This window comes from Eptesicus fuscus, chromosome 11 (assembly GCF_027574615.1).
Source record: "Eptesicus fuscus isolate TK198812 chromosome 11, DD_ASM_mEF_20220401, whole genome shotgun sequence".
NCBI lineage: Eukaryota > Metazoa > Chordata > Mammalia > Chiroptera > Vespertilionidae > Eptesicus > Eptesicus fuscus.
This window is the reverse complement of record NC_072483.1, coordinates 60,921,407-60,936,871: the sequence shown is the minus strand read 5'-3', so window position 1 is coordinate 60,936,871 and position 15,465 is coordinate 60,921,407. Positions and strand designations below refer to the sequence as shown.

Genomic DNA, 15,465 nt, shown 5'->3' with positions numbered 1-15,465 from the left:
GCTTGCCTGAGCCTCGGGCCCGCCCTGGGCAGCTGGGGGGGGCTGAGGGCGGGTCTGGCTGCACCACGTGCCTGCCACCACCACCACCACCGCCCCCAGCAGGGCTGAAAGGGCTGGGGGGGACTCCATCTTGTGGCTATGGGCACTGCCATCTTTGTGATGCGTGACGGTCAATTTGCACATTCCCTCTTTATTAGATAGGATGCGCGGTTGGCCGTGGCTCCTCACTGGTGTTTGTGCACTGTTGACACGAGTCCCTTCTCCCCAGTCACCCGTGGGTCCAGAGGTGCTCCTCTTACCTCTTCCTCGGAGGTGAGGGCTCTTCCTGGCTCGCACTTGGGGTCAGTGCAGAGGCCTTGCTTTACTGTGCGGAGGACGCATTCTTAAAACAAATGGCCCTGGAGAGCTAGACTAGTAGGGACTTTGACCCCAACCCCCACCCCATCCCACCCCATCCTTCTGAAGGTGAAGGCAGCGCCTGGCCTTTTAAGGGCATCCCAGACACCCTCCCTCCCTGTCAGCCAGCAAGCCTGGCTCCAAAGGTTACATCGTGTCACAGGCAAAGCCCAAATCGGAGCACTTGATATTACACATTCGAAACACTTTGGCCCAGGTTTTAGTTTAAAATAAAAGTGATAACCAAGAAGCAAAACGTGTTTTATTCTTAGCCCTAGACTGGAGGGTGGGCGGCGCATGCCTCTACCTCAGCGGGCAGATTCTGTCGTCACTCCTGTCGCAGGGAGCTTGGCAGGCAGCCTTCCCCTCCGGGGAGACCCCAGTGGACTTGGGGTGGGTGCATTGGTTTTGGATTTTTGTTGCTCTTGCCATATCTTCGGGTGAAGTGATGTGTTTTTCCTTTGCTTCTGATTTTTTCCCTTCAGTCCAGTCCAAATAAGTGGTTGTATTTTCAGAGTTCTAAATGCAGCCGCGCCAACACACCGAGCCTGGGCCTGAGGGTTTGGCGTGGGTTCCGGCTGCTATTTACATGTGCCAGAGCCTTCTTGGAAGCCACTCCGGTTTCTCTCTGCCGAGGCTGTGAGCCTGGGAGCTCGGAACACTGGGGAGGGGCTGTTCACTAGGAAATTCTCCCCTCCCTCCAGCTTCATTCCTCAGGCCGGGCAGGGCCCAGGGAAGTCCCACGTCCAGAGGGACCCTGGCTCTGCGGTGCTGAGGGCTGGGACCTCTACCTCCCTGCAGTGTCTGCGCAGATGGGCGCTCCCCTGTTCACCAGGGCGGGAAAGGTGCGTGCCCGTGACGGGCTCGCAGGTGGGGGTGTTCGCACATTGCCACTGCAACAAGCAAAAGTAAATCCCGCGCAGCCTCAGAGCCTGTTTAAGGTCTCCATGGAAAGATCGTCATCTGAGATGGGGCCCCCAGGAGGCGGTGACTGGCTTTGGCCCACCTTTTTCTCCTCCCTCCGCTGGCACAGCCACACTGAGGTCATCAGAGAACCAGGGTCATTTGTGGATGTGACCACCGCAGGGTCCTTGTCGGCAAGGGCTGCACAGTGGAGCCAGGGGGCAGCTCAGTTGCCTGAGCGGGGACATCCTCAGAGGCCCCGAGGGGAGAGCCGGGCCTCTTGCTCCAGGGACCTGCGCCTCCTGCGTGGCTCCATCCTGCTGCCCCTCCCCCACGCTGCCCAGCTCAGCCACTGGGCTGCGGCCCTGACCAAGCTTGGGGACAGTGGCTGATGAGATCCAGGAAACTCCAAGGGGAGGTGGAGATGCAAAATTGAATTTTCTAGAAACAGAGGTGCCATGTATGTGCCATGAACTGTTCAAAGAAAGGGGCACCATCCTGATGGGTGGCAGCCAGTTCCCCAGCTGCAGGATAGATGGAGCGGCCGAAATCATGCCGATTTCTCCAGAGGACGTCAGTCACCAGGGATGCATAGTGAGTTTGATTTTGAATATCCACCCCAGGGCTTTTGTATTCACAGCCAGAAAATGGGGGCACTTCCTGGCAGGTACCACATGGGGACTGGCCCCCATGTGCCCAGTGACCGTTAAAGGTAGGTGTAGACAGTCCATGGAGGCACACCACACCCCGCATCCCGCTCCTGAGAGATGGCTGCCGCTGTCGGGTTAGTTGGGTGTGAGTCCAGACAACCTTCTCTGCAGTTGCCTGCATGCTGTCTAACTAGCTAGTTAATTACCTGGTGTACAGCTGCGGGCTCTGGCGACGCGTGCCGTAACCAGCGTTGATGCTCAGTGTGTTGTCACCTAGTGTGGGACTTTTCCACGCACGGCCAGATTTTGTGCAGGGTGTGTGTCCTGGGGGTCTACACCTGCAGCAGTGTCCGTTCTGTGTCTGTCTGAGCTGCTCAGGGCACAGGGCCAGGTGTGTGAGGGCAGCTTGCAGGGGAAAGAGAGGAGAGGTTGTAGGAAGTGAAGCAGGCCCGAGAGCGCACGTGTGTGCACAAGACGAGGGAGCATCTAGCCCAGGGGACGAAGGGGACTGTCCTGCCCCAGGGGCTGTGTGGGGAGTGAGCCAGGGGTGTTCTCAGACGCCCGGCTGAGGTGCTGTGATGCCTGCATACCCCACCCCTCTAGGTGGAAGGCAGGCTCTCATCCCTGTCTGTGCAGCTGCTGGGAATTCTTTGGAGACCAGAGGGCCATTGAGAGGTGCAGGTGTGGAGGGGGTGGGATGCCAGGACTGGCAGTGAGATGGTAGGCGCTGCCCTGACCAGTAGGGAGGGAGTTTGCATGTTTGTTTTGTTTTCCAACTTCTTTTTATATAAATACTAGAGGCCCAGTGCACGAAATTCATGCAAGGAGCTCGGCCCCCCCACCACCACGGCTTCGTCCAGAAGGCTGTCCCAAAGGACGTCTGGTCTAATTAGCAGATTACGCTTTTATTATTATAGATATTTTTATTGATTTCAGAGAGGAAGGGAGAGAGAGATAGAAACATCAATGATGAGAGAGAACCATTGATCAGCTGCCTCCTACATGCCTCCACTGGGGATTGAGCCCGCAACCCGGGCATGTGCCCTGACCAGGAATCGAAGCGTGACCTCCTGGTTCATAGGTCAGCGCTCAACCACTGAGCCACACCAGCTGGGATGTTTTCCAACTTCTAATCCACTGCTTGTGACTTGTGCTCACCCCAAATGTCAGTGACAGAGGGGGCCCCCAAATCACATGGGGTGTGGAGTACACAGAGACCATGAGGCAGGCCCTCCGGCCTCTGCACTCTGCCGCCTGGGAGGAGCGCTGGGTCCCTGTGTGTCAGTCGGCCCGGCAGACCCGCAGCCGGGACCGTGATTAGGTTTGCGGGGCATTACAGCTAATGGGCAGTTTATTCTCATTCTGCAGCGCAGCCACAGAGCAGCAGTGGCTGTGGGGTCTTTTCTGCTTCCAGGGCTTGCCCAGAGCCTTGTTTGTGGAGAAAGATCTTTCCGCTGACTCTCAACCTGACCCCGCGCTGCCCCGCCCTCCGTAGAGAGAGAGCCCACCTTTTGTTGTTGTTCTTAATCCTCACCTGAGGACATTTTTCCTTTGATTCTTTAGAGAGAGTGGAAGGGAGGAGGAGAGACAGAGAGAAACACTGATTGGTTGCCTCCCTATGAGGGCCAGGGATGGAGCCTGCAACAGGGTTACCTGCCCTTGACCAGAATGGAATCCTGGTCCCTTCAGTCCGAGGTTTGACGCTCTATCCACTAAGCCAAACGGCTAGCGTGCACCCTCTTTCCTTTTGATTGCTGTTGTCTGTAGTAGGTCAGGGGCACTTCTAGCCAAAGGCCATGCCCAGGGCTGTTCAGTTGGGAGAAGCGGGAAGCGCCCAGCACCAGCTGGTGCAGGTCTGCAGGGAAGGGGGTGTCTATAGCAGAGAAGATTCTGGGGCCTGAGAGCACGGAGGGGCCAGGTTTTACAGATCAGTGATTGAGACAAGTCGAGCCTGGATTCTAAGCAGGCAGCCCCACCTCCATCTGGGGTGTGTGTAGGTTAGTAACAGTTGTGGACGAAAGGGGCCACGTGCTGACCTGACAAGCTCAGGGAAGGCCTGCATGGCGGTCTTGCAAACTCAGAGACCTAAAGTAACCACAAAGGATGGTCTGAAATTACACTTTAACTAAAAGCAGTGATGGTGGGCAGTTACATCCTAGGCTGGCATCTTCACTGACAAGGTCAACCTTTACCTTAACTGAGCCTATGTGTCTTTTTGCATCTATAATAACATATCCTTTGAAATGTCTGGGTAACTTGTAACTTCCCTTTTTCTGGACCCCTTGGGGCACAACCTAATGTGCCTGGGTGCCAGGACAGATACCACAAATTCCTTCATTGTTATCATGTTAATTGTTCCTGCACCCACCTAAGTGTGTGTCTATCATTTTACTTTTTATCCAATCCCAGGGGTTTCCCTGCTTTGCTTTCTCCTGCCTCTCTAGTCTATCACCAATGGATTTCATGTAACCCACCTATGTCCCTTCCTTTGATTGCAATGTATAAATACAGATGTAACCCAACATTCTCCCGAGCATTGTCTCAATTCGTTGAGGTTCTGCTTCCCGGCATATGTTGACAGTTTGGCTCAAATAAACTCACAGAAATTCTTTACAGGTTTCAATGTTTTTTACGTTAACACGGTGTTTCCTGTCATTATTCCTCATGAAGCACCTTCAGGAGAAGTTGACACGTTGGCACCCACCCAGCCCCGTGACTCCCAGATGGAGTGATGGGCCAGTGATGGTGAGGGCACAGAGCCCTCTGGGCCTTCTGCCCCCGGCTGTGAGCAGGCGTGATCCCGGGCCCTGGGGACCAGCTGCCCCTCGCCCCACCAACCGCTCCATCGGGCGCTGTGGCCGACATTCAGGGCCCTGGGAAAGAGTTAATCCTGATGGCTTGTTCTGCAGTTGTCCTCTGGACTCATTGTCCTCTCCTATCCAGACATCTCATTATCAACAGCAATTGCACTGTGAATTAAACAACATTACTGACTGTTTGCAATTCTTTATGGAGCTAATACTGTCGGGTGCAATTATATCCATCACAGGACTGACAGGAGGTCAGTGTATGACTGAATAGCCAAGTTTCTCTCCTGTTTTCATCAGTGTTTATTCGGACCAGGAGAATTTTTCTTGCTTATTTCAGCGTTTCCTAACTTTCACAAATAAGGTGGTTGCCTCCAGCCAGCATCTAAGCCGCACTGTGGAGCTTACCTTTTCCTGTTGTGCGTCCACTCAGAGCCCAGAAAGAAGAACAGGGGTCCACTTCCCCATCTCACAGGGATGGCTTCGCATCGAACCTGGCGATCTGCTCTCTGGCAAGTTCTGACTCGTACCTTTTCCTAAAATATCCTCACGTCAACATTTTAACTTTCAAAATCTTTGCACTTTCACTTCAGGTGTTACAGTGTTTCACAGAATCCTTCAAGTCCTGGGCCGCAGGCTGTAAGGGGCATCTCTTCGTATTTGAAGGCGGAAGGGAACATTTTCTTCCTCTCCATTCTCATTCCCCAATCCTCTACCTTCTACTTTCCTATCCTCAGACAGGAATCTCTCTCTTTTTTAATTTACCTTTATTGTTGAAACTATTACAGACATTTCCCTTTGTGTTTTTCCCCCACACCCCCGTTGACTCCCTCCACCCCGCACCCGCCCCTCCCAGGCCTTCACCACACTGTTGTCTGTGTCCCAGGGCTGTGCTTATAAGTTTCCTGGTTAATCTCTTTCCACCCCAGATAGGAATCTTTTAAGCCTTTATTTACACACCTGGCACCACAGTGGTCTCGGAGCATTCTGGAACCAGGTTTGTGATGAAGCATTTAGCATTCAGGAACACTTGGAGGAAAGTGTAGGGTAAAGGGGGCACCGATCCTCTGAGAAGTTAAAAGCTTGCAGATCCCCAGAGCTCCTCCTGGCTCGAGACATTTCCCTTGGGGGCTCCTCTGGAGACTAGAGAAAGGATCCGGGCAGACGCTGGTCGGGTTGTGAAGGATGCTGAGCTGCATCAGGCCTCCGGAAAGATGCTTGGGGCTCTCAGCCAGGGGGTGTGATTTGGGGGTGTCTTGGTGGCCTGGTACACGTCACCCTGTACTCAGAGGGCCTTATGAAATGGGGTGGGGGGGGGTAGGTGGTTGTCAGGGAATGTGAGGGTGGGAAACTGTCTTGTTTGTGGATCTTTGAGGCCACTGAACTTCCGATGAAGCCTTAAATGAATCTGGTATGCCAAGGCTGTGTGCTTTATTCCATTTTCAAGGATCTGAGGATTTTCAAGTTAGAAATTAAATCATACCGTGGAAAACAGTGCAGTGGGCATCTGCTGAGCCCTGTGTTTGACAGTCACCGAGTATCGTGCATGAACCCCTGTGCAGGGTGCCACCAGCTCTTTCCTGCAGCCTTGAAATGGACTTTATTTCATTACGGACCCGCACTTCCTCCCTCCGCACAGACACGGCCGCCGTGGGAGGCACAGCCTCATTTCCTGTGGACGGGCTCGGTTTTCCCATCGTGGTTCTCATTTATATTTTGGGTTTACGAGTGCTTTAAACTAAAAATAAACGCTCCTTCACTTTTCTGTTGCTAAAAAGAATTTTTTAAAAATCCTTGTGAAATTTAGGGTTTCACATAAACGTCTCAGACCCCAAGATAACATGTTTTTAAAATTTCACCTGCAATTTCAGGTTCTCTTTTCGACACTCGTGTGTAATTTCCTGGGGTTTGTCTGGAGCCTGTATTTGTGGTCACTGGAGCCCAATGGATGGAGCGGGAGGGGAGCCGGTGAAGTGGCTCCCGCCGTGGCCACGCGCTCAGCTCTGGTTGGTAACTTGGGAGGAGAAATGAGAGTCCATAGCTCTGCTGGGAGGCGGGCTCATTCCGTCTACAGTCTAGGAACTAGGTGATTTAAAAAAAAATACATATTTTTATTGATTTCAAAGAGGGGGACAGAGATAGAAACATCAGTGATGAGAGAGGATCACTGATCAGCTGCCTCCTGCAACTCCCCACACTGGGGATCAAGCCTTCAACCCAGGCATGTGCCCTGACCGGGAACTGAACCATGACCTCTGCTGGTTCATAGATTGACGATCAACCACTGAGCCACGCCAGGCAGGCGGAATTAGGTGATCAATCCGTGATCCCTGGTGGCAGCGAGGAGCTAATTAAGCAGTTGGGGTTTGGGGTGTCTCCCCTCATCCCAGGCCACATTGTGCTTCTGTTCTTTGGCCCAAGGAGGCTTTACAAACAGAAACATTTCTGGCTTTCAAATTGGGGTGCCTATTTTGTGCGCAGTTTAATGATGGCCTGACATTTCCTGGTTAAGTTTGCGGTTCTGCATAACAAACATTTTGGAAAACAGACCTTGAGCCGAGTCCCTCAATTAGTGTTATTAGCAAGCAGAGGCCGAAGGGAATTTGTAGTCTGGTTGGACTGCAGCAAAGATCTGCGATGGGAAATGCAACTTCTCCGGGGAGTTAATGTGAAAATAAACAACGGGATGGCCTTGTTTTTTGGTTGTCTTTCCCTCGCTTCGTCCCGCAGCTCGCCGCCGCAGATGGGCAAGGTCTGTCCTCTCATCTATCAGTGTCAGCGGGTAATTGCATTCCTTGGGATCCAGAGTCTTGTCCTTGTCATCGGGAGGTGGCGGGGGTCCGGGGGTCAGAGGTGGCCCTGGAAGGGGGAGGCTGGGAAGAAGGTTTAGAGATGAGCTTTTATCTGAAACCAGCCTTGAATCCTTTGTAGCTGCATCTTTTGAAAAAATAGGGAGAGACTTGGGGACGTCTGAGGGCCAGCGCCTAAACCGCTTTCCTGAGACCCATCAAGGGTCCAGTCTGCATGTCCTCTAGGGAGGGTCCCGTCTGTTCAGAGACCGACTGTGCTGGGATTCAGGGGTGCACCGAGGGACCCCTAGCCGCCAAGGGTGGGGCCAGCAGGGCGCGGCAGCTTCAGAACCTGCGCTCCTGTGGCTGACATGTGGACGGTGGCTCCCAGCCCCTCTCCCCGGAGGCTGCCTTGCCCAGGCCCTGCCATCCGCAGACCCAGCTTGGTGGCTGGCCCTGGTCCTCGGCAGCCGGGAGCCGGGTTGGCATAGGTGCAGGGGTGCCTTGGCCTGCACACACGTCTGAGGCTGTAAACGAGGGGGACACAGACGGCAGCACATGGGGAGGCGTGTTGGTTGTGGCAAACACAATCTTTTGGTGGGGTGTTTAAAGAGTGGTGCATCGATGAAGTGAGCTCATGTGAATTCCCACTTACCTTCTTTGTTCAATTACTAAGGTCTGTATTAAAAACTAGATTATTTAATTTTTTTTTCATGGTAGAGTATAAAATCTGAAAGGTACCAAAACATAACCATGGAGAGAAAGTCTCTTCACTCCCCTTGTCCCTAAGCCATCTGGTTCCCTAACTCTTAGTCACCAACTGTTGAGTTTTTAATCCTAGCTGAAATGTTCTCGGCCTCAACAAGCTCATGTCTGTATTTTATACATAATGTGTGCATGCACTAGCTTGTGCGTACACACACACACACACACACACACACACTCTCTCTCTCTCTTCTGTGTGTTGAGGCTTTGAGCATTTTCTCAGCTGCCTAGTATTCTACTATATGGATACTAGAAGACGGGTGCACGAATTCGTGCATGGGTGGGTCCCTTCGCCTGGCCGGCGACTGGGCCCACTGGGCCGGCCAGCCAGGGGGAGGGACTGCGGGAGGTTGGCTGGCCGTGGGAGGTTGGTTGTGGGAGCGCACTGACCACTAGGAGGCAGCTTCTGCATTGAGCATCTTCCACCTGGTGGTCAGTGTGCCTCATAGCGACCAGTTGTTCGGGCTGTTCGGTCGCTTAGGCTTTTATATATATAGATGCCCACATTTACGTAACCAATGTTGGGAGTGTTACACACCTTCTGGGGCACCTTGGTGCCTGCATTTCATGTTGGGGAGCCCATTGGAGTCACCCCACAGGTCCTGTAACACCACGTCCCCATGTTCACGAGAGAGCAGCTCATGACAGAAAATAAGTGTTTTCAGCGTAATCAGCGACGTTCACTAGTGAGGAGGGTGTTGGTTACCATTTGCCAAGCATCAGCTGGTCTGGCGCCTGCTGGCACCATCCACGTTCTCCCACTTGCAGGTGATGTCTTATTGGTGGCACTTCAGGGTGGTGCCTGGCGGCCCAGAGCGTGGCGGCCAGGTGCACAACTTCCTGTGCACCCGTGAGCAGCCCCCAGCATGTTCACCTCACGAGGACAGAAGCAGCCCTCATTTTCACGTTCGCGAACATCTTGCCTTTAGAGCTGCAGGGGCACCTCTGCCCACCTGCTCTGCCAGCTGGCCTGGCGTGCGGTTCCCCCAGAGCCCAGCATGTGATCCTGAGCACTAATCCCCACTCCTTTCAGCTAAGGGTGCAGGTTAATTGGGTGTCTTGCATCTTCTCCAGCTGCTTTGGCCTCCCGGCGCCTCCTGACCCACCGGCCATCCTTCCCTCCTTCCACCTGAGCACCAGCCGCCCTCCCCTCCGTCTTTTTGCAGGGCCAGGTGTCGGCTCTGTGCATGGCCCCCCACCCATTTCGTGTCCCCATGGATTGTGTTCGCCTTGCTTCCCCTGAGTGCGCTTCCTGTCTTTCCTCGCAGACCTCAGCGGGTTGCACGGCTCTGCCATTGGCTTCCACTCCGCATCCGTTTTGTTGGAATCTCACTCATCTCTCTGGGGGGCGTTTCTTGACTCAGGCATTTGGTGAGCCATTTCTTTGCGGAGGTAACACAGAGTGATGAGATTTCTGAATTTGTGGAAAATACGTAGAAAGTGAATCCCCGTTGGAAGGAGAGGGCCAGAGCTGCCGCCACGCTCTGCTCCTGGCCCATAGAGTGTGGGTGTGCCGTGGGTCTCATGGAGGAGAAGTGGCTCGTGTGGGGCATGGGAGATCAGGTCATTGGGGTCATCTGTGTTGCATGTGGGGGTGAGAGGCAGAGATGGCGGGCAGGGGAGGCCACCCCGAGGGGGCTAAGGGCATGGCTGTGCTGAGGGCCCACGCTGGCTGGGGACTCGTCTTTCTGGCATCCTCCGGTATGTTCCTGAGAAACAGAACTTCAGGAGTGTCTTCTACACCATGCAATGTTACATTGTTAACATCCTTCATCATCCTCTATAGCATGGTTTTGGGGATTTCAGATAAGGGACTTTGAGTAAAAACCAAAAGGCCCAAAGTTGGCTGACTGGCTACTGGGTCCGTTCCGGGCAGCCAGGTGCCTCCTGCGTCTCCACCCCTGTGAATGCGCACAGCCAGGACGTCCTGGACGGGGTGGGGCCTGTGGGCTGGGCAGGAGCCTGTGAGGTGAGGGAAGTGGAAGCCACAGAGCCCTGGAGTCACGGGCAGAGCGGGCCTGTGGTTTAGACGGGCAGAGCGCAGGCTTGGAATCGGAGCCGCCGTGTGGACTCGGGCGGAGGTGCCGTCAGGAGCTCTCTCTGCACCGTGGTGTCCTGGTCTGAAACCTGGCGCATTGGGGCATTCTGACCTTGCACTTCAGTGTCCTGTGTCTCACTCTGTCACCCTCCTGTTTTGCAGATGCCTTTGTGAACAGCCAGGAATGGACGTTGAGTCGATCTGTCCCGGAGCTCAAAGTGGTGAGTGCTTCCCTGGCCTTGGCCGTTGTCTGTGCTCACCCGCAGGAGGGGGCTCTGTGGCAGGCGGTGACCTGATCACACCCAGGCCTGCATCCCTGGGGCCTGCTTGTCCCTGGGGCCCCGAGGTGGAGCTTGCCTCTGGGTGTGTCCCTAGAAGGGCCAGGAGTAGCTGGCGGTTTGGGGCTGGAGCCCTGAGTGCCTGTGAGGCCGAGATGGACAGCCAGCCTGTGTGCACCGGCAGGTCCCTCCATCGTCTGCTCTTGTTTGTGTGTGTATGTGTTTCTCTCTCTCTCTCTCTCTCTCTCTCTCTCTCACACACACACACACACACACACACGGCTTTATTTATCCTTTGTTGGATGTCATGGAAAATTTCTAGAACGATTCATGAGGCTTGGGAATTCATCATTTAAAAATGTGACTGTTACTGCATTACAAAGTGTGGCATAAAATTAAAAGAAGAATTTTGTTTTAGTACAAACTTCATTCTTTCAATGACATTAGTTAAAGCTTACAATTGGCTTATGAAACATGACCTGGGTCTCTTGCAGCCACACCTCTGAGCCAGGGCCCCCTCCCGGCTTCCACTTAGGGTGAAGGAAGGGGCAGACTTTATCTTGAAGTGTGATGTTCCTTGTTATGAAATAACTGGCTTTGGGGGGATGTACTTGGGTGTGTGTATAGTTATATGTATATATGTTCGTATGTGTGTGTGTGTATGCATATTTATGTGTGTATAAGAGTACGCACTTATGTACGTATTTATATGTATGGGTGTGTGTATCTATGTATGTGTGTATATATGTTCCTATATTGCCCTGGCCGGTGTGGCTCAGAGGTTAGAGTGTCGGCCTGCCCACCGGAGGGTCACAGGTTCGATTCCAGTCAAGGGCATGTACCTGGGTTGCAGATTTGATCCCCGGCCCCAGTCAGGGCATGTGAGGGAGGCAACCAATCTATGTGTCTCTCACGTTGATGTTTCTCTCTCTTCCTCCCTGCCACTCGCTCTAAAAATCAATGGGGAAAAAAATATCCTCAGGTAATGATTAACAAAATATATGTGGGTGCATGTACATGCATGTGCATATGTGTGTATGCATATATATGTATTTATGTATACAGGGTGTCCCAAAAGTTATGCACATTTTGAATAATTATAAAGGCAGTTGTTATTAAAAATACATTTAATTTCAAAATGTAATAGAAATCAGCTATTAAAGTGTGAATACATTTTTTGGGACACTATATATATATATACACACACACATGTATATATGCATGTGTGTATATGTGTGTATATATACACATGTGTGTACATGTGTCTTTGTGCATATGCATACATGCATGTATATGTGCATGTGTGTGTGTGCGTGTCTGTCTGTCCCTGTGTGTGTGTGTGTGTGTCCGTGTGTGTGTATACACACACACACGTATACCTCTGCAGTGATGGGCTCTGACCATAACGTGGGCGCAGATAAGCCCTTCCCGTCCAGCACACACCGATGGAGCCTGCCTCCGTTCTCCCAGGTCCCCATTTGTGAGTAGCTCCAGGCTGTCTGCCCAGTGACCCCGAAGCCCTGGGACACCTTCCACGGGTTGGACATGCGGGGGGGCAGGACCCTTGGCTTTCTCGCTTCCGCGATGAGATTGCGCAACACGGGACACCCGGATTGTGAAGGGAGTGTATATGGCTTTGAGTATGACTTTCCTCATCAGGAGAAGCAAGGAGGACGCGTGGGAGGGCCCCTGACATCGGGAGGCAGGGTCACCGTGTCCCCCGTCCCTGCTGCCCTCGCTGTGTGTCAGCCCGGCCGTCGCCTTGCCTCGCTCTCCCACCAGAGCTTGACCTTGGCTGGGGCACCTGCCAGCGGGTGTCTTCCCTTGCGGGAGACAACGGGCCTGTGAGTCGTGCCCGTTTTGGAAGCACGGGTTCCACAGGTCTGACCTGGGAACAGCCCCTCCTCCTGCCTCTGCGTTCTGAGACCCCTGGACCAGGCATGGCCAGGAAACACCTGTCAGTCGAATGCCACACAGCTGGCATCATGGTCACCAGGAGCTTTTCAGAAGGGATGGCCAGTTTCCCGAACACCCTCAGGAAACCACCGTGCTGTGTAGGTCCTGCCGTGGGAGTGAAACCCGGGCACGGGGTCTCGATGGTGACATCGTGGCTGCACTGCAGAGCCCTTCCTCTGTGCAGGCGTGTTGTGAGTGCTTCACACACTGTCCCATTTAACCCTGACCACCCCGTTCCACAGATGGGGAGACTGAGGCTTGAAGGAGCCAGTTAGTGAGGGCGGAGCTGGGGTGTGAGCCAGGAGCTGTGCTTGTCTGTCAGCCCTGCCGGGGGAACTTTGTGCACCGCGGACACGTTCTGTCCTCCCTGTCCAGGGCGGCAGCGCTGGCCCCTGGCCCCGTGTGGCCGTGGAGCACTTGAAATGTGGCTCGTGCAACTGAGGGGTTGAATTTGAAAATTTTATTTGTTTAAATTGGAATAATTACAGACTGACTGTAGTCGCCGAGTGTCGAACCCTCTGACGTAGCCCCGGTTTTGAGAGTTAAAGGTGTCCAGGGTTCCGCCGGCCCGTAGCGAGGCTGCTTACTACCACAGATGTGTTTGCTGCCCGGTGAACAGCACGCAGATGTCTGAAATAAATGGCCGGGGGTGCGGGAGGTGTTGCATCAAGGGGAGCGTGGACTCCTGTTCTCCACAAGTAACTACCCCAGGGTTTGAGTTCTCCGAAGGATGACTCCATCCTGGACACGGAAATGGGAGTGGTCCCGCAGGTCCTCAGGGGAGGTTCTTTTCCTCCTGCCCCTGACCCCTGTGGAAGGCTGGCTCTGCTCCCGGCGGGCGCCCCCTGGTGGAGGCCGCCGGCAGTTCGTCCTCTCAGGCCTCCTGGGCAGATCCCTTGTGTGCTGAGGAGTTTCAGCATCTACAGAAAGTGCTCCTTTGTTCGGGGGCAGCCTCTGTGTATCTACAGGGCGGCAATTGTCTCCTGCCTAGTCCAACACCCCAAGACAGGTGGCCCCTTAGGTCAGCGCCTTCGGAACCCCTGACTCTGTTTCACAAACAATTAAATGACATAATAGCAAGCCTCAGATGGACTCGTTATGTAACATTTTGCGATCAGTCTTCGGGAATCTGTCAGAGAAAACAGCTCAGTGTTTGCTCTGTTTTCCAGGGTGGTAGTACCATGCCGTGTCCTGAGGTTGTGTGAGGGTTCGATAATCAATGACAGAGGACCAGAGGGGCCCTGTATGCCAGGCGCAGGCTTGGCGCTTTTGTCCGGGCAGGAAGAGGGCAGCCAGCGTAGACGTCTTGCCTGTAGAGGGGCACGTTCATCAGCCTCTAGTCACGGCTGACTTCTGTGTTTTCGTTGAATTCCCAACTGGGGTTTTTACCAAGAGCCTAGATTTCCTTTCAGCAAACCTCGTGTTCAGCAGGTGAGTGGTGGAGTTTGGGAGGCAGGGAGGTCAGCGTGGGGGAGACGGTGCTCTCTTTCCCTCGTGAACGGCGATGTGGAGCGCGGCGTCCTGAGGGCTCGCGGCCCTGCCCCAGGACGAAGGGCCGGGGTGACCACCTCGGCCACCCCACGCCGGCACGTCTGTCATGGCCAGGACACTGTCCCCCCACGGAGCCTGCAGGCCCGGGCTGGCTGCCGGCGCCCTCTCCTGTTGTACTTGCAGCGGTTCCCGGGCCCAGGGCAGCTCTGCCCTGAACGAGCCTTGTCCTTCGTTCTTCTTTTCCTCCCCACAGTTGGCTGCTGGTTCCTGCAGTGTTTCAGGTTAGGATAACGCCCAGGGTGGCGAATGTAGGTCAATGAGATGGCCATTCACACCCACTAACACCTCCCACGCCCCCCAGGACTGACCGATTTGTTCCTCCTGGTGGGTCCGCCAGTTCTTGGCATGTCGTGGGCACGTAGGCAGGAAGGACCGTTGCCACGTGCAGAAAGCACCGGCTCACACAGTGTTTGATTCTGAGCGTTTTCCTTCTCGGGAAAGAGGCACTCTAATCTTAATTAAAAATTTAATTCTGTGGCACGCTGTTTTAAATTTTCTCAGCATGAAGCTGACAAACAGCAGGTGCCCTTGAGCAAAAGAATAATTAATAGGTAGAAATTCTCGGATTATAGAGGCCTCAGGTGAAAGGAAGACACAAGAAAGCAGGAAGGAGACAGCTCTATTTAGGCTCTTCTGCGAAGTCTGGCTTTCAGCCACAGCGAAAGAGTAGCTTATTTGTACTCACTAGTGTTGGGTCAGTCATTCACTCGTTCATTCATTTATTCACTCATTCAGCCAGTGTTGCTGGTAGGCAGAGAACCAGGGACAAACGAGACACGGTCCTGCCCTGAGGGAGTGGTCAGTCCTGGGGAGTCAGACCTCATACTGATGCTGGGAAGATAAAGAGGGGAGTCCCACACAGCATGTGAGGAGGCACCGAGGAGCATGGAGGAGCCCTGCTCCCTGAGGCTGTGGCTTTAGGAAGGCTTCTCAGAGGAGGTGACATCTGAACTGCTTGCTGGCAGAGCAGGAGTTATTTCGGGCAGTGGTGGGTGTGGGAAGGTCTAGGAGTCTGGGGATGCGGTTTGGGAGCTGGGGAAGGTGAGAAACTAAAGGGCGGTAACTGGGGAGTACAGGATGGGTAATAGGATACAGAAAGGTCAGATTTTAACTCATTTTTCACAGTTTCATGCCAAGTGTGTTTCCTCCTGTGTGTGTTCTTCTAGTTATTGGCTTCATCATTCATTTATCCAACCAGCCATTCTCTTTTCCTTCCATCTGTCCTTCCTTTCTTCCATCCACCCATCCAACTGTCCGACCCTCCCTCCCTCCTTCCTTCCCTCCTTCCATCTATCCCTCCATTCACTTATCCATTTCTCCTTCCCTTCATCC

The 15,465-nt window shown here is 53.7% G+C and overlaps 1 protein-coding gene across 4 annotated transcripts in view; it reads left to right on the top strand.

The window, feature by feature from the left end:
• Positions 1-15,465, top strand: part of AGAP1 (ArfGAP with GTPase domain, ankyrin repeat and PH domain 1) — a 410,505-nt gene that overhangs the window by 130,226 nt on the left and 264,814 nt on the right. For all 4 annotated transcript variants that reach the window (XM_008138427.3, XM_008138426.3, XM_054722794.1 and 1 more), the window contains exon 2: positions 10,511-10,569. In XM_008138427.3, coding sequence (XP_008136649.1) covers positions 10,511-10,569 — 59 coding nt within the window. The remainder of the gene's footprint in view (positions 1-10,510; positions 10,570-15,465) is intronic.